At 39.0% G+C, this 27,576-nt stretch overlaps 1 protein-coding gene across 2 annotated transcripts in view; it reads right to left on the reverse strand.

Annotated features, from left to right (window-relative positions):
• Akap6 (A-kinase anchoring protein 6) overlaps positions 1 to 27,576 on the reverse strand; it is a 436,130-nt gene that overhangs the window by 101,528 nt on the left and 307,026 nt on the right. For both annotated transcript variants that reach the window (XM_055608602.1, XM_055608603.1), the window contains exon 9: positions 21,472 to 21,592. In XM_055608602.1, the coding sequence (XP_055464577.1) occupies positions 21,472 to 21,592 (121 nt within the window). The remainder of the gene's footprint in view (positions 1 to 21,471; positions 21,593 to 27,576) is intronic.

The raw sequence follows: 27,576 nt of genomic DNA on the forward strand, positions 1-27,576 counted from the left end.
CCTTTACAAGGCAGCTCTGTAAACTCTTGAGGGCACCCCTTTACAAGACAGTGCTTTCTCAGGAGAAACATTTATCAGCACACAAGAGGCTTGTTCTAATCCCAGTTCCCAAATCTTTCTCTTTCAAGTCCTTCTGTCATTCCTCCTCTTGTTTCTTTTGGAGGGGAGAGGGATGCTTTCCCATGATTACCAGTGACTATAGTTAGGGTTTCCAACCTGAAGCTGGTTTGATATTCTAGGCCCAGAAAGCTTGATTATCATTGCAGTGCATTCCTCTATCGTTATTCCTGTTGCTCCTCTAAGGAAAGCACATGAGAAATGTAGGAATATTACTGTTTTAAGAATAAAAGTCGATGCCAGGCCACTCGCCCAGGTAGTGCTGAAGTTCAGAAACAAGAAGCATTGCAGCTTAGTATGTGAGGCTGAATTACTACTCTCCAAAAAGGTTTCTTCTGATTGAGCCCAAGCATCTGAGGGAAATGCTGGTCCCTAGGAGTCAAATGTAAATAAGGTCAAGAATGCCAAAGTGACTTTGAAGTAGCCAAAATACACCAAAGACTCCATCTGTGGCTCTTTATGGTTATACTCATCTCCACGTTGCTCACCCTCCAAAACTCATGTGTTTTAAGTAATGTGAGATAGAGGCTAAAAAGTCAGATGGTAGAATTCCCAGCGACAGTCACGCCTGCCACTCAGAACAACAGCTCACAGCAGAGAGAAACTCTGGGGTACAGGAGAAATTTCCTGGAATAAACAAAGACCCCAAAGAGCAATTCTTGGTCATAATAACTGGCAGCTGCTTTGAAGCACATCCCTCACCCCTGCTACGTAAGAGGAGTCTGCCATAATCCCCCAAGAAAGTTTATTAAAACAGTTATATCAAAGAGAAAACTCTGTATAGGAGGGACACTGTACATGCAGGTATGTGTGTCTCATCTAATAGAAGCAGAGTAATAAAATTAAGGAGGAGGATGAAGAGGAGGAAGTGTTAAATATAAAGACAACAGGTAGAGGGAGGAAAAGTAACAGAGGGGAAAGGCTGTAAGGGAAATGATAGGTGGAGAGGTCCTCAGCGAATAGCCTCCAGTATGATGGCTTTTAAGGAGCTGGCACTCACTGAGAGGAGACAAGAACCCGAAGAAGGACCAGCATGAGATGTGCACAGTTAAAGCAGGTGGTTGCCACAAGGGCAAATTTTAAAGAAGAGGTGGGGACCAAAACTTGTGGTGTGGAGGTTTTCTGTGCGCATCAGGGAGTGGGAATGCCTCTCAGCAAGGGCCAGTGCCCTGTGACTCTTTCTGTCTGCATCCCATGGGTGGCCTGTTGTGTAATTCAAGGGAAGTCATTTCATTTTCCATGCCTTCACCACCAGCAAAAGAGAGATGAAGACAGGCTTGCCCTTTTTCAACCACTAGTATGTGAAGATGTAATCCGACCATGTTTGTAATAACTCCACATTTCTATACAAGATGCATCTTTCAAGAATCTCTTCAATTTTAACACCATGTCTTTTCTAATAAGATTTTTTTTTTTTTGGTCTGTTACACATTTGCATGCAAGACTGCAAATCTCCTCTATTTTTCTTTCTGAGAAGAAATATATTATAATTACTCTTTGGCCACATTAGACAGTAAAATAAGTCACATCAAAGAAGAATCATTAAAAAGGTAAACATTACATACATATACAATCCCATCTTGGAGAGTATACAAAGCAAGGTATACTCTCCTCTTATGAAGGAAGGAGGGAACAGGCTGACACTAGCCAGTGCTAGTAATTTCACCAACCCTATAAACACTCCAGTCCTTCCTTGGGTCTTTATTCCTTGCCTAAGAATCATGTTAATACTCCATGAAGTTGCTATGCAGATTGAATAAACTAACATATGCAAGTTATGAGGCCTGCTATGTAATAAGCACTATACAACTGTTTGCGCAAACTTGATCCAAATGCTGCATGCCAACCTAGCAGAACCGTGTGCACTGTTCTTCTTGTCTATTTACATATTCATAGCAACAGCCTACATATTTGTGTTTATGACTTTTCTTCCCCAAATAGAGCACTGAATTATCAGTAGAGAAAATGACATTCCTGTTAATAACTTCCATTGAACACATGGATAAACCTCTTGCAAAATCATCACAGGCTTTCTTATTCCTGTGTAGGGTGGCTTCCTAGTTTGGGTAAAGTTCTGGAAGCATGTCAAGTGAATTTTCAGACCTAAGATTGTTTTTTGTTTTGTTTTGTTTTGTTTTGTTTTGTTTTGTTTTGTTTCTCACATTGCATTTTTCTGCAAAGGATCCATGTCTGTTCTCTTATTTAATTTTCTCCCCAGCAAGTACCAGTTAAACTATCACTTCTTCCATAAACTATGAGAAAATACGAGAACATTCTGAATGCACACAAGTTTGCTGTCTTTGCTGTTATTTCATGCTGTTTGTTTTCACCTTTCTAAATAGAGTAGATTATAAATTACTTAAAGAAAAGGATGGTCTTTGCGTTTTCAAAAATTGCACTTACTTATTTGTGAGCACAAGGCTTGCATTTGGAAGTCAGAGGACAACTTGCAGGAGTCACTTTTCTCCTTCTACCATATGGGTCCCAGGCTTGGTGGCAAGTCTGTACCCACTGAGCCATCTCACTAGCTCAGGATAGCCTTTAAGAATATTTGGTAAACTATAGCACATCACAATACCTACCATGCTTTCTGCTCGTCCTTATGCAGTTAGTAAAGTGAGATGACGTTATTTCTTATGCTTTAGGTAAAAGTAAAAATATTAAACCATTGATTCTTTTTATTTTATCTGTATTATAATTTATGTCTGCACAGGAGGGGGAAGAAAAGGAGAGAAATTCATGTTTGTGAAATGTCTGTGCCCGTGTTTGTCTATGTGAATGTGGCGTGCACCGCAGTGCATGTCTTAGATCTGAGGCAAGGTTTCTTTTGTTGTTTGTCACTGACATGCCAGACTAGCTGGCCCACAACTCCAGCAACTCTTCTCTTCCCAGTTTCCCATGTGAGTGCTGGGATTACAGATTGCTTTGCTTTATGTTGGTTTAGGATATTTGACCTCAGCTCCTTACTGAGCCAGCTCCCTAGTCCCAGTCAGTTCTTATGATACATACTAGGACCTAAGATAACTTTGAAAATATATGATTAAAAAGTACCACATATCGGATACAATTAACAATTTATTAACCAGGATTGATATTAATGAAAGCAGTTTGCAAATTACAAAACTTGTGATCAGTTTCTTCACAAGCAAATAAGTATGTGGTCCCAGCCACTAAGTCCTTCTGCCTTCAGCCATACAGTCCTCCAGAGAAGACTCTCCAGTTGGGAATTTGGGGGTAGAGTGAATACCTGTCATCAGGTTACCCTAAGTACCGTTATCCAATTGTACCCTATTTTACTCAATTTTGTTGAGATATAATTAATATACAATACAGTTTAGCCACTTAGGGTGCACAGCGTGACAGTTTTGCTTTGCTCACAGAGTTGTACAAACATCCCTATAATGAATTCAGAACGCTCACATCCATTTGCAGTCATTTCCCAGTTCTCCCCCTGTGCCCAGCTTCAACGACTGCCTACTTTTGTCTCTATACATTAGCAAATTCTGAACATTTAAAATGTATTCCTTCTGCCTAAGTGTAGTTCTATGTCTTTTCTCACATTAACCCATTACTTTTCCCCTTTAACTACCTAAACCTTCACTGATCACTATTCTATGAAGTCAACATTCTTGGTCCCACATTTCAGCAAGATCGTTACCAAATGTCCTTTCCTCAATGGGATGGCTAACTTTGGTTGTCAATTAGGCTCACCTGGGAAAGGGGAATCCTTATTAAAGAATTACCTCCATGAGACTGGCCTACTGGCATATTTGTGGAGCATTCTCCTCATTGCTAATTAATGTAGGGTGGCCCATCCCACTGTGGATGCTGCCATCCCTAGGCAGATGGGCTTTATAAAAAAGTTCCTCCAGGGAGCCAGTAAGCAAAGTAACTCTCTGAGGCTTCTGTTTCTAACTTCTGCCTTGACTTCCTTAAGTGATGGACTACCTGTAAGCTGAAACTAAGGTTTTCCTCCCCAAGTTGCTTTTGGTCATGGTGTTTGTCATATCAATAGAGAAGCAAACGAGGACACCCATAGAAAGCTAAGTGCTTTTAGCTGTCCTGCTCTGACAGCCAATGTGATAATTCAGATATAAACCAATAAGATGCAAACAAAAGGGAAAACAAGTTGCTCAAATTATGTAACTATTTTCAAGGGTTTAGTGATTATATTTTTATGTGTTGTGGAAAACAAAGGAACATGTAGGCAAAAGCTTATTGTATAATTCAAATGCTGATTTCTGTGCCCCCATATCTGGTTGCAACCCTTGTTCTGAGAATCTTCTGTCTCAATGTTATGTAAACCCTGCTTCCCAACTGTCCCCTGATATGCCAATAAAGCAGCTTACAGCCAATCACTGAGCAGGGGAGAAATAGGGCTGTACTTCCTGCCAGCCAGAAGAGGAAGAGTTAGAGGAGAAAGTAGGGGATTCAGCCACAGAGAGTGGGCCAAGAGACTTCAGGAGAGGAATCTGAAGCAGGAAGCTCCATAGTGCAAGGCTCTCTCACATATATGCTGGGAGGAAACCAGAATAACTTAGAGGTTAAGAATAGAGTGTTGGAGCTAATTACCGGCACTTAAGATCTGGTTACATCTATTTTTGTTGTGTAAACCTGCGTAAGACATATCTGATTAATTGATTAAACATCCTCCACCTGGGCAGGGCAGAATGGGGTAGGCATGGCTAAGGTTCCAGGCTTTGGAGAATCCCACGAGGAATCACAAGAAGGACAGACCGAAAGGAAGAGAGGAAGGAGGAGGACTTCAGGGTTAGCCTGGAGAAAACACCACGTGGGCCGAATAAGGACTCAGATAATGATGTGAAAAGGCCCAGATGAAGAATATAAGCAAGTACCATGGGATTATGGATGAAAGGTAGTCCAATTGAGGATTAAGGCGGATGGCATTGGATGGGGGCTGGGAGATGGACAGTGTAAGCGAAATATCTGACCGGTCCAAGGTAAATAAGGCGATTATAACTCTAACAGGTATCTGTGTCTCATTATTTATGATAGCAGGTTAAATAATACCACTGTGATAATCTCAGGGATAATAATAAATATTATATAACCCAATGCCCTTTTTTTTTAAATTTACTACAATAGGGTAGTAACTGCTCAGTTCTTACGCTGTGAAGCTTGTTTAAATAATACTCAGTTATTTGTGTGATAGCCAGCTTAAGAAACAAACTGAGAAACAGAATTTTATTTTAAAAAACATTAACAGTAACATTTAATAGAAATTTTCAAAAAGCAAGAAGATGAAGGTATGTGGAAAATAGCTGACACAGAACCTGCTTTCTGAGAAAGGCTGAGCAAACATCACCGCAGTAACCAAATGTTCAGTCCATTGCTGAAGGAAGGCCATGGAAGTAGTTTAAGAAGACTCACCTGAACTGAACAAAAATAGTGTAGCGTTTAGAAATTATTCTTCGATGGCAGTTTAAAGATACTGTATTCACACTTGAGTTTGTTAGCCTTTGAAATTGTGTTACAGAACTCCAATTTTGCCAGGCTGATTCTAGGGAAAGTCAATTATTGAAGCAATCATTTGTATTTCTTCACCAGATAGAGTGGTGAAGCGGAATCCATATTAAAGCAACCCTATCTAAGCCTTCCTCACTTCACAATGAGGATAGTGAGACCTGTGGAGAAAAGCCCAGAGAGGAGGGCTCAGTGGGTGGGAGTACTGTGGGAAATCTTGACAACCTATCACACATGTCTGAGCTCCTCAGGAGCCCCTTGGCATGTGTGTGCCTACACATACCGACACACCAACAACTGTAATAATAATAATAATAATAATAATAATAATAATAATAAAATATTGGTTGGTGTCCAAGGGGCTTACTTCCTCAGGACTTGATCATGTGGTTTCTTTACAGTGTCCTTAGAGATTCTTATAAAAAACTCAAAAAGGGTATCTACAGGATAAAGACCAAACTCAGCCCCAAAGCTGAACATGGACTCCCTTCAAAGAAGAGTCACACGTGGAGACCTGAGTCTGAGCAGGCCTTGTCTTCTCCTGAGGAAGCTTCTAATTCAGCTGCTCCTGTGTACAAAAGGAGTGGGGCTGAGACATGGCAGAGTAATCAGAGTGAAAGTCATCTGTGTTGACTATCCCCCACTGTGGGGGATCGCGCTCAAGACACACGCTTGTATTCCCATGCATGCCAATCATTGTTATTTACTGTCTTTCTTATTTCCAGCTCTGAACTAGAATTAGTTTCCTAAGGCAGTCAGTATGATTTTGCTTATGCTCTCAGGCCAAACATGGAATACAAGTGTCACAGAGCAGAGAGGCTGCTTGCAAAGTACCAGAGACAATGACTCAAGTTCAAACTGAGAGAGCCATTTTCTCACTTTCTTTAAGTCCTACATGCACAATAGAGTATAGGAGGCCACCTGGTGGTGAAATGAACCAATTAACTGTTTAGCGGTGCACTGAAAAACAAGAAAATGGAAATTTGGGGTTGTTTGTAAAAAGATGATTAGAACCTTAACCACTGACTAATAGTCAACAGGTGCTATTGCAATATAACAGACAGAAAACTGATTTGAGAAACCACTCAAACATAAAGAACACATATACTCCTAAAGCATTGTCATAATTATTACTCTTTACAGTAGGGATTAACACATTTTCCCTATGATGTTAAATTATAAATGCTGTAGGAATGGCAGTTGTGTGATCATTGCTCAACTTGCTCAGCCCTGTTCTTTTACTGTAAAAACAGCCAGAAGCTATATAAATGAAATTGTGTCCCAATAAAGCTTCATTTAAAAATGTGATCTGACCTGAAAGGCACTGTTTGCAGATTCCTGTTCCAGAAGAATCCCTTACATACAGTCCTTGATTGAATTTTAATAAGAACCATTCAAGGTGAGTATCATCATTTTTAGTGCCTGTGCCTAAAATCTAGTGCTTCCAATGTTTTAAAATCTTGGTGGAAAATATAATAAGCTCTTTCTAACTTGAAAATGCTGTCTGTAGCCTTGAAACCACTCTATTCTTGGAGACAGAACACACTTGCTTTGACCTCTTTCCCATTTGTGTTGCACAGTCGGCTTTTTTCTTGATGGGCTTTTTACTCTTGTTTTTCTATCCCATGTTCCTTTGAAACAATACCTCTTGCCATTTCTTGTTTTATCGCTTCTTTTGTGTTTAAAAACTTTACATCAATAGTGTTTTAGAACATGGGATATAACAAAGCTTGAGGAAGAGACAAAAGTAATATATTAAAAATAGTCACATAGATGACAGTAAGCCAGGGAGACTGACACACTGTATGCTTCAGGTGCAATGTGGGTCCAAACCGTGATCCTTGATTCCTGTAAATAATAGATTGTGTATCGGCGGCAAGAAGACATGGCTCTGTTCCCTTGTGGAAAAAGGATTACTTGAGATTCATTTATATGTGGCTTTCATTTTATTTTTAAATACATTTTCAGGTGCACAATACATGTAAAGAGCCCAGACAAGCCATATCCCTCCTCTAAACCATCATGAAGTCCTTGATTAGCTGTCAATAAGAAAGCTAAAAATCTGATTGAGAAATCCATGGAGCTTGTTATGTTCCTCACATACATGAATTTACTAGTGCTCTTTCAGTGTGGGCATGTTTCCTCCTATAAAACAGTATGGAAAGAATTTTAGTTGGATGGAGTGCAGAAAAAAACTGAGATAAATGATCTGAAATTATGATTGTGTTAGCTTGCAAAGAAAACTGCAAAAAAAAAATTTTTACCATATAGAAGAGAGAAAAGGTATTTAATGACAGAGCAGGGGTTCTGGTTGACCTGACAAACCTAACAGATGGCATTTACACTGGCTAGAAGCCTTCCAGGGCAGGGAAATGCTAAGCATTTTAATGAGCGTTTGTAGAATTCCTTCTGGAAAGATCTCTAAAAGAGGATAAATTCTCTCCTATCAGGAATAGTTTTGTTGTTGTTGTTCTTGTTTTATCCATAAAGATGCCTTTGAAGTCACTTTTAGACCAGAAAGTTCTGTTGAAATCCTCACTCTCCATAGACCTAAATAGCTGTACAAACCCCTAAGAGTTAACTTTGGAATTTTTGGGAGGAAACAGCTACCGCACAGGTGACTTGGATGCAAGTGTGTTGCTGAGTGCAGCCCTGGGAATGTCGACCCTTGCAGGGCATAGGTCTGAGCATCCGTATGGCAAGTGGATAGGGAATAAAATGATTTGCTTCAGTTAAATTGTTTTAAAAATTAAACTCAGTGCTCTAGTTGGCTGACACCTGACATTTCTGGCACTGATCCTGGAAGCCCCATTGTTGTTGTTGTTGTTAAACAGAAAAGGCTCCCAAGAGTGGTTTTGTATTTTAATCCTTTTTCTCACACTAACTTGGAAGAGTGAAACTATCCTCAAAACATGGATTATGAAATGCTAGCTAAATCTGGGTTATTTTGCTATGTTTCCATCCTGTAGAAAAAACTCCAATTAGCTCAACCCTAGAAATTTATTTATGCTATTTATTTATTCAATGAATATGAAGATCATCCCCTGTGACTCATAAGATGACTAACATTTCACAGAATGAGTCTTCAGTACCTATCAGGCAGATAGTAGTGAAAAAGAAAGTAAATCACATGGACAGTAAAATTATTCATGCGTGTTTTGAAGTCTCAGTGTGTCCCAGCTCAGGAGAGCCGAGTCATAGCCCAGGAGAGCTCAGACACTTTCATATATATATATATATGAAATATATAATATGTAAATATATTATATTAATATATAATATTATATAATATACAAAAATAATGTTTGTGTATTATATAATATATAATTATATATATTAATATATTATATATAATATAATATATACTTAATATATACTAAATATATAATATGTATACTAAATATATATTTATACTATTTAATCTACAAATAAATATCATTTGTATGAATAAAGAGAAGGAATAGGCCCTTGGGGAGAAAGTAAGACACCCTTGAGAATATAAGCATGGGCTAATCTAAAGAGTCCTACTTCAGTGTTTCTGTAAGAATCATACACAGGATTTTGTTGGGTTTTGAAGCTATTATCTTTTAAAGGTGCCAATGAACATAAATGAGGTTACAGGGTTCCCTAAGTGCACCTCAGTAAAATTAAATACTTCTATTCTTCAATAAGAAAGTTCACAGTTAATTTCTAGGTAAAATACATAAAAATGGCCATATATGACAATTATTTTAAAACTATGAATAGCATAAATATTGTTTAAAATTAAAATATAGGAGAAGTCCTAGAAAAAACTCATGTCTCAGCCTTTTAGAATGATGGAAGAGAAATGTAATCGTTACGTTTACCTAGAGACAGCTTTGAAGAGAGGAGTCTCCGTTATGCCCCTCAACACCCCAGGATTAAAGAGTACAACTAAGTCCACATTCTTCATTTTGTCTTTTCTTAATGACCACAACCTTTGAAAATACACATTTATCTCAAGTCAGGCCCCATTTTCTTTCTAATTGTTTTAGACTTATTTATTTACATGTGTGTGCAGCGATGCACAGGTGGAGCTCAGAGGACAGCCTACAGGAGCTAGATCTCTTTCTTACAGTGTTGATTCTGGGGCTCAAACTTAGGTCATCAAGCACCTTTATCCCCTGAGCCATTTCTCTGGCCTTCAAGTCTAATTTTCTACAGTGTGTGCCATGTAAATAACTCTCCTATATAGCAGACAAGTGACAAGAAAGGGTGATGGGGAGGAGGTTAATATGAGCAAAGTACAATGTTTTATATGTTTGAAAATGTCATAATGAAATCCATTATATATATATATATATATATATATATGTGTGTGTGTGTGTGTGTGTGTGTGTGTGTGTGTGTATATATATATAATAGAATAATCAGTTTCAGCACCAGTGCCTTTACCCATTAAGCCACCTCTCTATAATGCCCCAGACTAGAGACAAAGAACAAACACCACAGACATGAAATCTGCCCTCTTGGCACATAAATTTTAACAAAAATTACAATCATTAATTTTTTAAATTTGTATTACAGTTATTTCTTGTATATATGCGCAAGCACATGTGCCAAGGTCTCTCTCTCTCTCTCTCTCTCTCTCTCTCTCTCTGTGTGTGTGTGTGTGTGTGTGTGTGTGTGTGTGTGTGTGTGTAGGTCAGTTCTCTACTTCTGCCATATGGATCCTAGGAATCAAACTCAGGTGTTCAGGCTTGGCCTGGGGGCACTACTTCCCCCAACCCCTGGGTATCTCACCTGCCACTGATTGTTCACTCTTATTCTACTGAGTCAAAACATGCATTTAATTAATAACAAAGAGCTCGGTGTGATATTTGGAAGGGCGCCTTCCTGGGATGCAGTTATGACTATTGAAAGGGATTGTGCTGTTGTCAGGAAGGCAGTAAAATACAATACAGCAAGATTTACAACAAATGTACTCCGGCCTGAAAACTTGGCATTTTGAAGGAATCTTGTGTGCTTATTTATATATGCATGCTTTAAATGTCTTGAGTCCAACTCTGGTTTCATCTAAATTCAATTCTGATGAAAGGCTTTTTAATGAAACAAATTAATACTTCATACACGTGTGCGCCCATATGAAAATGTGTGTGCATAAATGCATTTTTGTGCATACGCCTTTCACAAGCTTCTCAGTTCTTAAAGGATAACATGACAAGAGAAATCACAATCATAAATTTTCATGCAAATGTCCACAGACATATGGAATTAACTAGAGGAAGCAGCTGAATAGTGTGTATAGATGCTGCTCTAGAGAAATGCCCATCTCTGCACAAGAAAGTTTAGTAATGAAACTGAAATAAACCTGAAATCAATCGGGTATTAACCTGGTTTTTCCCCCAGGAAAAATATATGTACATACACATGTATGTAGGTATGTGTGTCTATGTGTTTGTGGAAGGGAACTAAAATCAGCAGAATGGCACTCCTCTCTTATCTTACTTCAGAGTACCTCATTAGGGAGACAGTGTCACGGAAGTACCTAGTTGAGGAATGGAGGAGCTTTAAAAATGCCCACATTATTAAAAAGATGCTGAAAAATGCCCCTATTTCTGAGAATTGAAATTGCCTCCTTGACAGCACTGGAAAGTGGTTTTTCCACACACGCTATTCCTATGGGGTATTTCACGATAGGGACTCTTCCTAGGGAACTGTCTTTGGCTGTAACAGCATTCTCAAGGTTGAAATCTCCCTGCCTTTAGTGTATCTCCCAAAAAGATAAACATTTTCAGATTTAGCTTTTCTGAAATCTGGCAGAATACAGGACTTCCCTGGAGTGCTAAGATGCCTTACAAAAATGTAAGCCTTCCGACGAATAACGGGCCAACTCAAATCCATCATGTTTTCTTGGAAGATTGTTATGGTTTGGATGTGAATGGCCCCCTCGCAGGCTCATGCGCTTCAACACTGGATCCTCAGCTGGTACTCATATATCAAGGCATATGAACATACTCAAACACACATGCACATCTGCGAACACAGCTCCTTTTTTATCATGTGATAAAGTAGAAATCTGCACGTGCTCCATCTCCGGGCTATCTTCTGCTGCCTGCTACATTCATTTCATTTCCCAATGCCCTTCCACCTAAACTACATTTTTTTTTTTAAACAGAGCCTCATGTAGCGTAGGTGGCTGGCCTTAGCATCACTATGTAACCTAGGATGACCTTGAACTTTTGATCATCTTGTCTCTATTTTGTGAGTTTTGGAATTACCATGCCTGGTTTATTTGGGGATTCCTTCATACTAGACACTATACCAACAAAGCTACATTTACATAGTCCCTAACTAAACTAGATTTTTAAGATCAGAATTTAAATCAATATTACACCCCCCCCCCAATATGTGCATTGAACAGAGTTCATTCTTTAATTCCCAAAGAAATGGATCTCAGGGCTAAGATGTTAGAAGTACAGACACTGGAGAATGGAGATAGAGCTGCAGCACTCTTAGCACTCCAAGGTGACACGTCTTGAACATCACAACCCATAATTCTCCTGCCTTGTACAGCTAGACATGGTTGTGAGACCAGGATGAATGGAACCAGACTAGTGGGCTTATGACTGAAAGCACTCTCATTAAGACGATTCCCTTGCGAATAAATGTAAAAAAAAAAAGAATATGTACATTTAAAAAAAAAGATGATTCCCTTGGATTGTGTCTGACATGAACTTAGTGGCCTGCTCTTTGATCACCTCCCCCTAAGGGGAGGGGGGGGGTGCAGCCTTACCAGGCCACAGAGGAAGACAATGCAGTCAGTCCTGATGAGAACTGATAGAGTAGGGTCAGATGGAAGGGGAGGAGGACCTCCCCTATCAGTGGATTGGGGGAGGGAATGGGAGGAGAAGAGGGGGGGGGATGGGATTGGGAGGGGATGAGGGAGGGAGCTACAGTTGGGATACACAGTGAATAAAGTATAATTAATAAAAATTTAATTAATTAATTAATTAAAGATGATTCCCTTTGAGCTGAACACCTATTCTGAACAAATACTAGAACTCTTTTTGAAATAACTAAAATACTGCCTCCATTGACATGGTCTCTACTTACGCTTCACAGAATCACAATAAAGACAAAGTGTTTGGATTCAATGGCATATATTAGTATTTTTGACTAAGGTTATCATAGCCAATACCTTCCTGATATAATTACATAAAACATTAAGCCCAATTCTTGTCTTTTGTATATCACTATCCTTTTATTAATGAGAATACCTGAATTTCATATTTAAGCTGTACAGTACATTGGTACTGTACTAATTTCTAACAAAATAATAAGCCCAAATCCATATTATAGTGGTCTACAAAGTTTAATCACACATCACATAATTTTTCTAGCTCCAACGAAGATTAGTCAAGATATGGATATAAGCTGTAAAGATAAGTAATTTAAAGCTAGAAAATGCTAAAAAAAAAATAGGTAGATGGCATTTCTATTAAATCATTTATCTGAAATGCATATATATGCTTCACTTGAGTACCAGGAGCCAAAAAGGGCAGTGAGACAGGTGGCCTTTCTTGTTAGGACTTTTATGGGAAAGAAATCCACAAACATCCAGGGATGGAGCCAAAGCTCTCCAGCTTAACACAGAAGTAGATAATATATTTATTTCTATTTAATTAAGCAAAAGTTTTCAACAAGTTGAAGATTGAAGTTTTGTTACTATCAAATCAAACTTTTATTAGCAAACTCTACTGGTTATCCTGATTGCAATTAATGCCACCTGCCTAACGGGTCAGCTCATTTAGGTGCAATCTGGGATCATTTGGATTTAACATGATGGTTATTACTTATTACCCTGAAACCAAGTGGCACAATGAGATATTGATTACTTTTAACCTTTACATCCAAGGATTCAAGAAAGGTCGGAGGAGGGGAACACTCTACTCTCAGCTGGCAAGCAGGCTTTAGGAGAATTCAAATGATTCCCGTTGGCTACACAGACCCAAGCTGAGCCCGTCTCTGAGCTGACAAGAAACGATGATTCCTTAGAAAACAACACTCAGTGCACATTTAGCATTACATCTGTATATTAAATTTATATAGACTGTGGCCTCAAATGTGCTTCGCATCAGAGCCAGGCTCAGGCTGTTAACCCTTTATCATGTCTGGTTTCAGGAAGCATCTCTACTGGAAAGAGATATTAAAGGGGGTGATTAAAGTGTGTGATTTCCTGGAGCAGCTCTCACTGAAATAAATGCATCTCCTCAGACTAAGATCGCTTGGTAGGTTCCCAAAGGCTGAGCATGGTTGCTGGCCAGCAATGCTGGACACTTAGATTTCTTTTGGTTTCCTTTTTCATGACAGCATTTAAGAATATTTTTCACTTTTGTGCCACTGAAAAGCACTGAGTTCTAGGCAGGGTCCAGCAGAGCCACGGACAAGAGAGATATGAACTCTATGTGTGATATTAATTTGCTGAACACTTGGCATTATTACTGCCAACTCGTCAAATTGCTCCAAGTTGTTCCGGAAGGTTGTTATTAATAGTATGTTTTCTGAGGAAAGTTCTGTCTACTTTTGGAACTGCATTTCTGTTGCCAAGGAAACTCCGTTAAGCACAGTTTTCTAGGAGCACACTGCTGCTTTTGTTTGCCAGTGTCCTATTCATATTATCTAGGTAGTGTTTTACACACTCCAGACTCCAGCCCCAATTTTGTTTTTTCAAATATAGCTAATGCTTGCTCTGTGTTCCTCCTTTTCCCCACTCCTCTCTTTCTCACATCCAAATATCCCCTCCCTGCCTTCTTCTCTCTCTCTCTCTCCAATGTGCCCAGCTCTCACTATTTAAGATTGTTTTTTAAAAAGTTGTATTAAAGTAGATAGTTTTTACAAGTTTTTTGATAAATTAACTTTGATTTGAATAATAACTTTAGGTTCTAGCATCCTAGCATCAGGCCTTCAAGTGTTAATTATCTTTTCACTCTAAAATTAATGTAGTCATTTCCCACTGACTCCTCTACCTCATTTATTGAAGTGCAGAGGAAAACATGTCACAGGCTCCAGCCAGCCCTGTTGTTGTGATTAAGCGTGGTCACATGGCCCATCTCTGCCAAAAGGAGGGCCCTGAGAAAAGGTGACAAAGACAGTGATTTCCTGTCAGCAAAGACTACGACAGGGCTGTCTAGAAGTGATGCAAATGAGGGAAACTTTCCCCCACAGCTTGTTTGATCCACTCCAGGCCAGAGCCGGCCAGGCCAGAGAGAGAACAGCAGCACAATGCCCAAAGGCCAGCCCAGAGCCAACCACCTTCCGGACAGCAGCTCCCCACTGGAGACGGAGACTCCTGGCGGGGCTTCCCTTCCTCGTCCTCTGCAGAGAGCCAACTGTCTCTTGGCATCCTAGTCTCTAACACCCTTTTCCCCACCCCCATTTTTAAAAAGTGGAGCAAATAAGAATTACAGGCTCTAGGAGGAGCCGTGCTGCATAGGTAGTTCAGCAATTTCCCAAACACTCCAGGAAGAGTTTAGCCCTCAAATTAAAAAGAGAAAAATATAAATGTGAGTGCCTATGATCAAACAGTGATTCATCAATGCTCAAATTAATGTTAATCTACGGACCTTTGGAACTTTAATAAAAATGAGACAACAAATAATTTTTAGATAGCAATGGATACAAAGCAGATTTTATTCAGTTCTGGTCACTTTAAAAATAATTAGATAACGTCATTTAAAATACTATGATAATTTTAAGGATATTTTCTTATCTTACTGGAGTATTATTGTAACATATATAATTATACTATCCAATTAATTAAGTAGGAATGAGGTAAAAAAGTTATCATGGAGCTTATGTTCCTGTTTCATCTGGCACAATCAAGATTGAAATGTAAAATTTAGTACTGAAATCTCAATGTGAAGCGCAATTAGCAGAATTTCTGACTCGTATTTCTATTCTATAAACCAACACAGTTTTTTTGTTTTGTTTTTTTTTAATCCTAAACCCTGTCGCCACAGCCTGAATCATGAAGCAGATACTTGGCACAGTTTTGGGAACACAAGTTTATCTCTGAGAGTATCATGGACCATCTGAAAGTATTTAGAGCAACTCCATCCACAGCAAAATGAAAGGGATCTGTTATAGGGGGGTTGATATTCATGAGTTCATAAAATATAGGCAGAGCATGATTAATCTGTTTTCTATGATGCATTCATAGCAATGACAACATCATTTTGGCATCAGCTGTCATAAAATAACAAGATAAAGTCCCATTTGTCTTCTTCTACTCTATTTTATTCCTCAGAATATCATACTTCATATATATTTAAAGTTGTAAAACCTTTTAAATATACACGCAAATTCTCTACAGTAACGTTTTCCTGTGCCCCTCTAAAATGAGCTCTTTCCTCTAATAATTATTTCCAGGTTAGCTCTTTCATTGTTGTGTCTCAGTGCTGCTTAGGTTTTCACTTAGCATCTTCTCCCATGTTATTTGTTGATTACTGTAATTCACCACTGTTGCTTGGTTAACTTTCATCAGCAGTGTTGACTTTTCATCATCATCTCTTGGCGAGATCTGTGCTCAGAGTCACTAAAGTTTACTTGACAAATAAGTGACTGAACTGTGAATGAGGTCAGATGCTACAAATCTCATGTTTGCAATTTTGCTTGTAATAAACATTTGATAAGCACTCTTAAGAGATGATCCATAGGTGTGTCCAATGAGCTTAACTCCTTCAAAGGAGCTATTATGGCTTTTCCCATGGAAAGTGCATATTGTGTAAGTGAACACATTTACTTCTTGCTTTTGCTACCAGGAAACGCAAACTTCTTTTTTATTAGCAGTGAAAGATGATACAGGCTATGAAGCTATGTCAGGCGTCCTGACTCTTCTCACAGAAGCAGCCTTTGGTCTATGGTCTATCTATATTTTCCCTAGTTCTGACTTGTATTTTTACTTTAAAATGTTCTTTAGAAATGAGGTCCTGTCATGGTGTCTAGTCTGAATAATAGGATTTAAGTGATTCCCCCCCCCCCAGCATCAGGTATAGCTAATATCCTGGGAATATGCTACTGCATCTGATTATATATATATAATTTTCATGAAGATTCTTAACAATCTGAAATTCATAGACATAAAAATTTGAACATTATGTTCAATAACTACTAGACAAGAAAAATAGATATTTTTCTTTTTTTACAAACAGGACATTTAGATAATTCACTAACAGAAAAGTACTGATAATTTGTATTGTTTCCATAAAATATGAAACTATACAATAAATATATAAATAATAAATAAAATACCTAAAATTTTAAATTAAATATAAAAAAATCCACCTACAATTTCCTGGCACGAATGTTTTGGTGGGTATCTATTTCAGACTGCTTGCCTGCTCTAAGGGTTACTTTTAGCACCTTGGAACTCATATGATTTAATATTTGCTGAGGAATAGCTAAGGGACTCACTCAAGGTACACATTTATTTATGCTATCTGAACGGAACTCTTGTTTGATTGTAACAACAATCACCAGACTCCACCTTCTGAGCTTGGGCGTTGAGATTTACCTTTCCTTTGGAATTATATCCACACCGGATTGCCATGAGCTTTGCTGCCTGCACTCTGTAGGTAGAACAGGTGGAGGTCAGGTAGTCCAGAGAGGGTGACTGCCAGAGAAGTACAGCAGCAGAGCTCAGCTCTCCCATCCATGACATATTTCCATGTCACCCAGTCTATAAAATGTATAGGATGGGAGGAGGTGAGGGAGCTTCCTGAGCCCAAGAATAATGTCACCTTTGATCTGCAGAAATGAAAAAATGGAGCTTTTTCTCTTGCAAGTGGGTTTTTAAATATTTCTCCATTAATCGTTAATGCACAAGCGGACAGCGGAGTGACAACTCCCTACGATTATGAATTCTGCCTCCGTAACTCTGTCCAAATAGGAGCTGAACTTTTGAAATCACGGCGGTTACTTTTGACAAATTAAATTGTCCTACTTAGGAAGGTAGAGAGAAGGAAGAGAAAGAACCTGAGAAGACGGGAGTAATTTCTCTTCAGAGGCAAGTCTCACGCTGAGGAAGAGAAAAACACAAAGGGGAGCTGTTTGCATTTTCTAGGCTGGAGATACTGCCAGTGTTTGTTAGAAAGTGGAGCCGGAGAACTCTTACTCAGAGATAGGCAAGAAAGAGAAGGGGGTAGGGGAGACAGTGGCAGTACATCTTGTTATCTCAAAACTGGGAAAAATATAATTGAGTAGAGAGTTAACTTTTAATAAGAATTGAGTTGTTCTCACGACAGTGCAGTTTAAAATTAATTAGAAAGAATCTTAAGCGTCTAACTCTGATAACAGCAAGTATCTTGAACAGTAGGCGTGCTTTCTACTTTATGGCTGTATTGAGGCTTCTATGTCGTCTTGTATCAAATTGTATCATCTGGTATCTTTGACCATCCAATCCCGTTCTTTCTCTGTATATGTTCCTTTGCCTGTGACTGGCCTTGTATAAACAGCATATAACAAGAAGTGTCCCACTCAGGAGGTGTGCCAAATGAGGGCTTCCACACTTGGGAGTTAAGGGTAAATGCTTTTCAGAGACCAAAGCATAAAAGGAGAAGAGGAAGCAAAGCTAGCATGGAAAGTGCTAAGTTAACTTCACTTTGTGAGTGCTACAAAGCATGGGTTTCCCCAACCTGACATTTCCGGACTCTGGGGCTCACCTGGGACAATGCATAAATCTGGACACAGCCATCTGCCAGGGAAGGATCTGGGTGATGGAATACAGCACTGTCCAGGGACAGAAGAACAAAGGCTCCGGATGCAATGGGAGCAGCAACAATGGCTGCCCTTGCCCATGCTTGCTTTCACTGTTACCTTTACTCAAGACTTACTTTAGAGATTTCACAGTTACCACTTTCAATTATGTCACATAGTCATTCATTTCCATTTTTCATTTTTGTTTGGGGATTGAACCTAGGGCCTAACACATGCCATCAAGCACTCTCCAATTAAGTTATTCTCCTAGCTGCAATATAGGCATACATTATTATGCTTGGTGTGTGTGTGTGTGTGTGTGTGTGTGTGTGTGTGTGTGTATAGCACTAGTGTGTAGCATCTCTCTTGATGGTAATACTTTTTTTTGGAGACAGGGTTTCTTTGTACAACATTAGCTAGCCTGGAACTTGATCTGTAGGCCAGGCTGGCCTTGAACTCACAGAGATCCACCTGCCTCTTCCTCCCAAGTTCTGGGATTAAAGGTATGTGCCACCAGTCCCTGGCTATATATTAATGCTTTCAATAAATGAAAAGGGCAGGCAAGATAGCTTGGCAGGTAGATTTACTTGGTGCCAAACCTGAGTTAGATTCATGGTTCCTACATGGTAGAAGATAAGAACTAACTCCCATAAATGGTTCTCTGACTTTTACGTGTGCAAAGAGGTACATGTCCACACACACACATACACACACACAATGTAAAAAAAAAAATATAAAAAGAAATGAAGATAAGTACAGTAGGTTAGAAATTCTCTGAAGCGGGTTCAGATCATCTTACATCGTCACAGTGGCTCAAGAGTAAGAACAATAAACACTCTCTGCTGGGAGGCAAGATCCCACAGACTCCACCAATCATCAATGGTGCTTTTAATAAGAAATTTGATAAAGCGTTGGTAGGCAGGGACGGTGGAAGCCAATATAAAGATAAAGATGATCAAGGTGATCTCATGGTATTTTAAAAACCAACAAGACCTGGGGAGCAATTGAAGAGCCCCAATCCTTCAGGAGCCTCTTTGATCAATAGTGACAAGTTCCCCTCTGGAAAGTCATCAGTATAATGGGTCCCCGTGAAAGCAAGTTAGAACAGAGGGATGGAGGACAGAAAATGCTGACCTGACCCGGGAAGCCCTAGGGAGTCTTCGGTAAGACTTCAAACTAATTCTCCTCAGTCCGTTTTTCTACGCTAAAGCCCACACTTCTACAGGGTTCCTAGATCCATACCCTCAGGGTCACTTTGGAAGTTTTCAGACCTTTATAACTATGTGGGGCTCACATCAAAACCCTCGCAGACCTTTAGAATTTTCTCTTGGTTTCTTGGTTATATTTTCTTTACAAACCAAATGCAGGGAGAATATTTGTCTATGTTGAACACCTAAAAGCAGAAGCACAGTGACAGGATGAGTCACAGATGAAAACAACACTGTATGGAAAATGTTTGGAAAAATACTCCAACCCAGACGTCCTGAGTGGGTGGAATAATCACCCTCCGTGTGCCAGAATGGAATTCTCAGGCAAAGTGCTTACAAGAAAACCACAAGAAAAAGACAACCGCTTTTTTCATCCAGTGATTTCCTATTAATTGTGATGTAAATTATGCGGCTGTGATTTTGACAAAGAACAGCACTGTTTCAGAAAAATAGTGGCTTATCTGCGAAATACAAAATGCATCAAGAAGAAAAGAAATGTTATTTGGCAACGCGACGGCAATAAGTTCTGAGATAATGGTTTAGAAATAGAATATTTTCCTAGCACTAAATTAATATAGATTTATAATCATTTTCATATGTAATTGCTGCTCTTGACATGAGATGTGAAATAGCCTAGTTTAGTTACATGAGTTGGAAGTTCTTACTTACACAGGTTAGGTCAGAAAATATTTTGGGGTAGTGTGGACAACTATCCATACAGGAAACAGAGAAGTCACTGAATGACATCAAGACTGTACAGAACTCTTCAGAGAGTGAAATGTCCCCATTTGCTGAGTCCATAGGGAGCCTATATCATTTCTTAACTAAGATGATTCCCAACGGACAATAATTTATGTCTACCAGACCCTATTAAAGTATATGTCTCTCTTCATAAAGAAGGCAAAAGTTAACATACTTTATTAAACAAAGGTTACCTAAAATGGTAACATTGAAGGAGATAACTTTTATTTGACCTTGAATGTACTTCTTATTCTATAAGAATTTTTAAAAAGCTAGAGGGTAGTTGTTTCTTGTCATTATACTGTTGCCAATTCTGTGGTTAGTTATTAATTTTATTTTTTATGATTCACAATCTGCTCTTTGAAATATGCCATATGCTCAAAGCAATTCAAGGATGACAACTGTCAGAATTACTCCAATAAAAATTGCTTAAATGAGGAAGATTTACTGCAGCCTGGTATTTCAGTAGAACGTCCCTCTTCCTTCCCCCTACAGCTTTTTCAGGGACTTTGAAGATAACAGCCATACCCCCCCCACACACACACACAGTTTAAGAAAAGAAATCACCTGATTGTATTGTACAGCCTTCTAAGACTACATAAGTAGGATTGCTAAAACACTCTAGGTTAAAGGGATCTAGCAGACATGGAAGTAATACAGACAGGTATCAGATGGAGTGCCTGAAATCAATATGAGTTCTTAAACCACCTGAAAATGCACACACTTAATGATAGAGTCTGCTGCCGGTGTAACAAACATACCTTAAATTCTTGCACTTTGGTAACAACAAGTCAAAATGAAGGCAAATTTCTTTCTTCTCTGAGATGAGCTGAGGGGTGGACCAAATCCACCTGAGTGCTCCGATCAAAACACATACTGTTAAATGTTATCTGCCCATCTAGCCTCCGTTTTGTTTCAGTCTTTTTATTAATGCAGTTTCATTTATTGCTATTCATCTTGAAGAGAAAGCTTTTCCTTCTTTAGAATTACACCAAACAGAATGTGATAAAGGGAACTTTCTTGCAATTATGATGTCGGTGCAGCCTGTCAGCACGCTAGGGATGGAAATGAGTTTGGGACAGAGGAGGGAATTCTAATAGACACCATGATACATACAATGAACACAAAGATATCCTGAGAGAGAGGCTTGTCAGGCTAATCAGATCTTCCATAGCAAAGTAAAAGCAGAAAGGGTAGCTCTAACCTTGTAAAGATGCTGCTGCTGCTCCTCTGACATCATCAGGTCGTGGCTGTCCATCACAAGGGACTCCATGTCAATCAGCCAATCCCAGAGCTCCTGATATTCTGAATCAAAGTCCAGAAGCCTGAAGATAAGGCACAAAAATGTATTATGCATAAATACACTGCAGTTGTTAAAAATCTCATATTAGAATAATATATTCTTGAAACCCATGATGCTCCTGGGTGAGTACCTGTAAAAAGAGAAGGAAAAACCTTCCATGTGGTTACACAGAGGGCAAAGTGGGAACTGGAGGCTGTGACACAGCCACCTCCTAGATTTTGAAAACACACATGTAATTCCTGCACTATTCCTGAGCCACATCATGGTGATTACCATTTACTAACCCTTTCTTAACAAAGAGACCATGGCTATGTCCTTGAAAACAAGCATTCCACCCTTCATGACTGAGAAACAGAGGTCCAGTGATATGCTAAAGTTTTCATAGTCCCAGAATTGGGGTAAACACAGCATTTAAAGGAATTGCTTTTTCATTTAAATTTCCTAGATGTTGCACCTCAGGGTTTATTATTAAATTATTATCTAGTTTTTCAACAGTGATAACATATGCTAACAAGTCCAAAACATTATTTTCACCAGAAAATGACTCAATCATTCATCTGTCTCTCTGCTGTCTACCTGCCTATCTCTGCAAACATATATCCTACATTTATTGTCATGGATGAGCAGCTAGCATTTCATCTTAACACGCAGAGATAGGCTTGAGTGACTCTGGTAAGCCAGTGAGAACCAGTGGCAGGTCCAGTATTAGACAGGTGTTCCCCACAGACATGCAGGAAACAAAGGTAAGGACAGGAAGTCAAAACAATGAATCTTTGAGTAGCCAGCAATCATTAAAATTCAAAGGAGGATCACTATGGTTTTCAACAAAATAAATCATTAGAATAAGGAGCTTAAAAGGATTAATGTGATTCTTTATTGAAAGCCTGGTGAATAAGTAAAGCCTAGATTCTTCTAAAACACTGTGATCAGAAAATGAAAGTGCAGGATGGAAACTAGGACTTTGTGCTCCCACCTCCAAACCACCCCGAAGAGAAATACTACAGTTTTGTCACACTCAGGAAAGGCAAACTCCCCCTGAGTGCTCAGCAAGTAGCGACCTCAGCTGTGGATGTGGAGTAGCGGGGGCAGTTTGTTACTCCGCTGTTCTCAGAAAATGTATACTATATACTGAATCTTAATAAATATGTCAAACAAATTTAAGGTGAATCTGGGACCTGGGAGTGGGAAAACTAGATCTGGAGCTGTCTATTTTGCTTTAATTGTTTTAGCACAATTACAAAGCTCCTGGACCGAGGAACTGACAAGTTAGTGTTAACTAGGTGCCAGCGGTGTGCTGGGCGGATGCACACCCAGATGTCAGCAGGTGTATGGTGGCCAAGGACAGCGCTTTCCAAGCTCAATGACGATATGGGCACAGCTGGAGAGTCTGGAACAATGAAGGTACTAACTCATACTTGTAGAGGAGGATGCAATTCTGCATTTCTAACAAGGGTCAATGCTTTTGGTCCATGGACCACACTCTGCATAGCAAGGTGTTTCCACTATTCTCGTGAAATCTGAATTAATATTCCTAAAGAAAATACTCAGCCACAGCAAATCAGCCACTATAAGAGGATAAATAAACCATCAGGATTTTAAAGTTAAGTCTGAGAGTCATAAAGAATGATTAAGTAGATGGCCACTGAGAAATATATCCTAAATTATGGCTACCATTTCCTTTCCCTTCCAATATTTTACCAATAAAAATTGGGTAACAGTGAAATACCACTCACAAGATTTGGAGTAGGATCCAGGAGAATATTAAAAGAAAAGGGAGAAAGAAGAAAATAATCAGTCCTTCATTTAAGTGGGTGTGGAGAATAAGAACATGAACAAGGAGAGGGAAGGGGCAGGCCCTCGAATGCATTTACCCTTCTCTGCGGCACTGTGAAAGGAGACTCTTAGGCAGTGCACCTGCAGGAAGGAGGAGTGAGCGCGGATGGAAGGCCATGATTAAGGCTCCCTTTGCCACTCCGTTATCTAGTCTCCAAGAAAAGACTCCAAGATTTCTGAAACTTTAATGGCTAAACTGGACAGAGGTGTTTCCATGGCAACAAAGGCACAATGAACCTAAGGACGGGAATCTGGGGTCCAGCAGGTGATGCCAGGCTTCTTTAGGAAACTGGTAGGACCAATGAGGGCTGAGATGGGCTTAGTCATGAAGGATTCCCCCAAGGCCTTACCAAGCCAAGAGACAACAAAAAGTGAAATGGCCACAGCTTCCACAAGGAACAACTTGCCTGAGACTCCAGCCAGCCTGTACCGAAACCCTGTTTAGTCACTGCATTCAAGAATTACAGGTCATGTAAATCTGTGTTCGCTCAGCTGTCATCTTGGAGAAAAGAATGGAAGAGAAGGAGATGTGAAAACCCGAGTACCCTTCAGGAGCACACATTAGTTTAGGAGGCTATCCCACTTGTGAAGCCTCAAAGCTGTCCTTAAAATTCAGCCCTTTCTTCCGTTCCCAGCTGTTGTAGATTGGGCTTGGGTTGCTGTGATAAGCACCCTAACCAAAAGCAACTTGCTGGGAGGGTGTTTATTTCAGCTTACAGGTTACAGCCCACTATCAAGGGAAGCCAGGGCAAGAGCTCAAGACAGAAACCTCGAGGCAGGAACTGAGGCAGAAGCCCATGGAGGAGTTTTCTTAATCTTAGCCATTCTGATTGAGGTAAAATGAAATTTCAAAGTAGCTCTAATTTGCACTTTGCAGGGAGTTAGTGAGTTCCTCCCTTCAGTGTATTTTGAGGATACATACGTTTATTTAAACTTATCGCATATACTGAGTGCTCAATTGATTAGACACCTCATACTCCTTTTATCCATTTTTCTACATGAAACTTAAAGTAAATTTATGAAAAGGAGAATTATTAATGAATAGACTTGAAATAAATGTGGAATAAATGTAGGATCATAAAAGGCTTAGAACCGTGGAAAGTTTCCTACTGGCTCTTACTAGGCCTGCCAAACTCTTCCTTCCTATGAGGGACCTTAAAGCAAGCTAGCTGTTGCTGCTGAGCACAGCTTTGAGCTGTTGGCCCTTGCAGGAGACTCAAGCACGTGGGACACGCCTTACGAAGACACTCGGTACCTCTTCAAGACATGCTTTTCTTTGCAGCTAAGGAGATTCAGGTTTGACATTGCAGTTGTGAAATCTATTTCACAAGTAATTTGTAAATGCTTTGGTAACATAGTTTGGGTTCTTTGGTGTAGAGTTAGCTCCAATGTTTCAAAGAAAAATTATCACAAAGTCCTAATACAGAAAACAAGAAAGGTTTTTGTTTTGTTTTGTTTTTAGGCAATTGTGCCTGATAATACTGGCCATGTGTTAATTTATAAGTTTATGGAAAACCTTGTGGTTTTTTTTTTTTTCAAATTTAGTGAAATCAAATAACTTTGTAGCAAATCAGAAATCAGTTACTGATTTCCTTTTTGACTCTTATGAAACATACTGAAATGTCTACAATTTTATATGCACACTATTCCAGAAAACCTTGTGAGGGGGGAAGTCATTGAGACTTCCTTATCTTTACATTACTTTCAAAGATTTGAGTTTCAAAGGATTTGATAAAGAAGGAACATATTGTAAGCCAAGTGTCAGCTATGGTGTAGGAGACAGAAAGGTCTCATTTCAGGACTCTATTTCTATGGCAACAGAGCAGCTCCTTAGCTCTTAAAGCAAAGTAGATGGCATTTTGGTCAGCTGAATTCACAGCCAGGTTCTTCTGTTGACTTTCCAGTGAAAATACCCAGGTTTTTCCTTGTAACGAGAAGAGGTAATGCTAGTGTGGGTAAGTGGCAGAAATTGTACCTTCCTCTGAGCTTACGTCTCTCTTTTGGAGAGACTTTTGTCACAAAATTTTATTTGTAAGTATCAAAGTTCTTCTATCGGCCCTTGATTATCTGCTGTGTGATGGGAGCGTTGCACACATGTGTGAGGGCGCGCAGAGGAGGCCACATGCATCCCTACAAGCGGTCGCTCTTAGTTACTGTTCCTTGGGGGTCTCTCTCTCTTTACCGCTTTGTTTTTTAATTTTGGAAAATAGTTATCTTTTACTAAAGATGTGTACTTATGCTTACATTAGAGATGCAGTTTTAATTAGCAACAAGCAAATAAATTTTAAATGTCTCTGCTTTCATTTATTAATTGGTAAATATCGATACATGAAATCTACAAGAGCAAATGCTCTTTTAGAATCTCGTTTTATATTGTTAATTATTTTAATTTTTAAGATTATAACATGATCAAGCACAATATTTCCCCTTGTTTTCCCCCCCTCTAAATCCTCATTGACCTGGGGCTCACTAATTGAGTTAGACTGTCTGGCCAGTAAGCCAGAAGAACCCGCCTAGATCTGCCTCCCTTGTGCTGAGGTTACAAGCATGCGTAGCCCAAACTTGCCTTTTTATACGGTATTTGGGGACTGAATTTGGATGTTCATTCTTGTGCAGAGAGCACTGTATGAACTATTTCTCTAGCTCATCTCCTAGATCCCTGTAGAATCTTAAAACATGTCTTCCTTCTACTCTAAGAATATGTTACCTTCTCTTTAACAATGTTATAAAACAAATTAAATATGTTGTATGAAAGTACAACAAAGTGACCATTTCTCCTAAGTATTCCTTTACATACTCTCTCTTTTAAATTGTCATACATCTATGTGAACACAGAAAATGCTTGTGTTTGTTTTGCAGTGCTAGGGACCTAACCGGGACGTATGGTCATGTATACTAGTCAAGGGCTCCTTCATTGTCTCATCCCCAGATCTTAAGAGTTGAACATTCTGTTCTACACATATTTCCATTTTAAACATTTATTCTGAAGTTTGGGTTTAATAACTACACCTGATTGCCGGAATGATTTCCCAGCATCTTGTTCATCATTCTACTCTGCCCATTTTACTGTTAAAAAGATTCCAAGACTTTTTAAAATAAAAAATACTATCAAGCTGATTTGGTATGTTGCCCCCCCCCCCCCCCCCGTAGATAGAATGGCAATATGTATTTCTGAGGCTAGCAAAGCTTCAGAAATGTTCTTCTCTTGAATTCTGATGGGAATTCTGTTTGACTGGCTAAGTGTTTAATACACAAATGCATTCAGCCTGTGGTATTTAAAGTGGGCATCATTAACTCAACATTTCAACTTAAACTTTGCTTAAACGATAAAGTTTCACCCAAGTGAAATCAATGGGAGGTGTGTGTGAATATATGAGGTCTTAGCTTGGGCCACTGAGGAATTTTGATTAAAACAGACAACCAAATTAAGAAATCATCAAATTAGAGCGATTATAGGTTAAAGAGAAGATAATACTAAAATAACCATTGCTTATTTTTCTACTTTAAGCTGAGTATTATATGTGCATGTATATGTATTGTGTACATATATGTGCATATACCTTGAACTGTATTTGAGCATGAAAGTTTGCCCCTGGTTTTTAAAAAAGACACAAAAGGAAATGGTAAGAAAATCTTACAAAATATAATTTAAGTGTTTTACTGAAGGAAAATACCAATAATAGCTCAGAGTCTCCCACTAGTCTCTACTCCATGCAGAATGTAAGCACGGAAGAGGGTATAACAGTGGCATCTAGCCCAGTCATACCATCATTAATGAATAAGAAAGACCTAGCGTTCCAGGCGTGGAACCTGATAGGCACAGTTGCATACAGAATCTCTTTCCACTCTAAACATATTAAAGTGTGGACACTAATTTACTATGTTGAATGAAAATTCATGAGCAACTTCCTCAGAAGACCAGAAGCCTGACTTTGCCATTAATAAATTTAAAAAAATGGAGTTCTTTCTGATAGTAATTTTCTCTCTCTCTTTCTCTCTTCTGTATGTGTGTATACATATGTATGTATATATGTATGTACATACATGTATGTATATATACACATATATGTATGTATATAGCATCTATCAGAAGCAACATACATAAATCCTTATTAGTTGACTTACTGTTAAGTTTAAAGTCACACCTCCCTGCAAAGTAGACTTCTAACCTTC

This window comes from Psammomys obesus, unplaced genomic scaffold (genome assembly GCF_907164565.1).
Source record: "Psammomys obesus unplaced genomic scaffold, mPsaObe1.curated_primary_1811, whole genome shotgun sequence".
NCBI classification, from domain to species: Eukaryota; Metazoa; Chordata; class Mammalia; order Rodentia; family Muridae; genus Psammomys; species Psammomys obesus.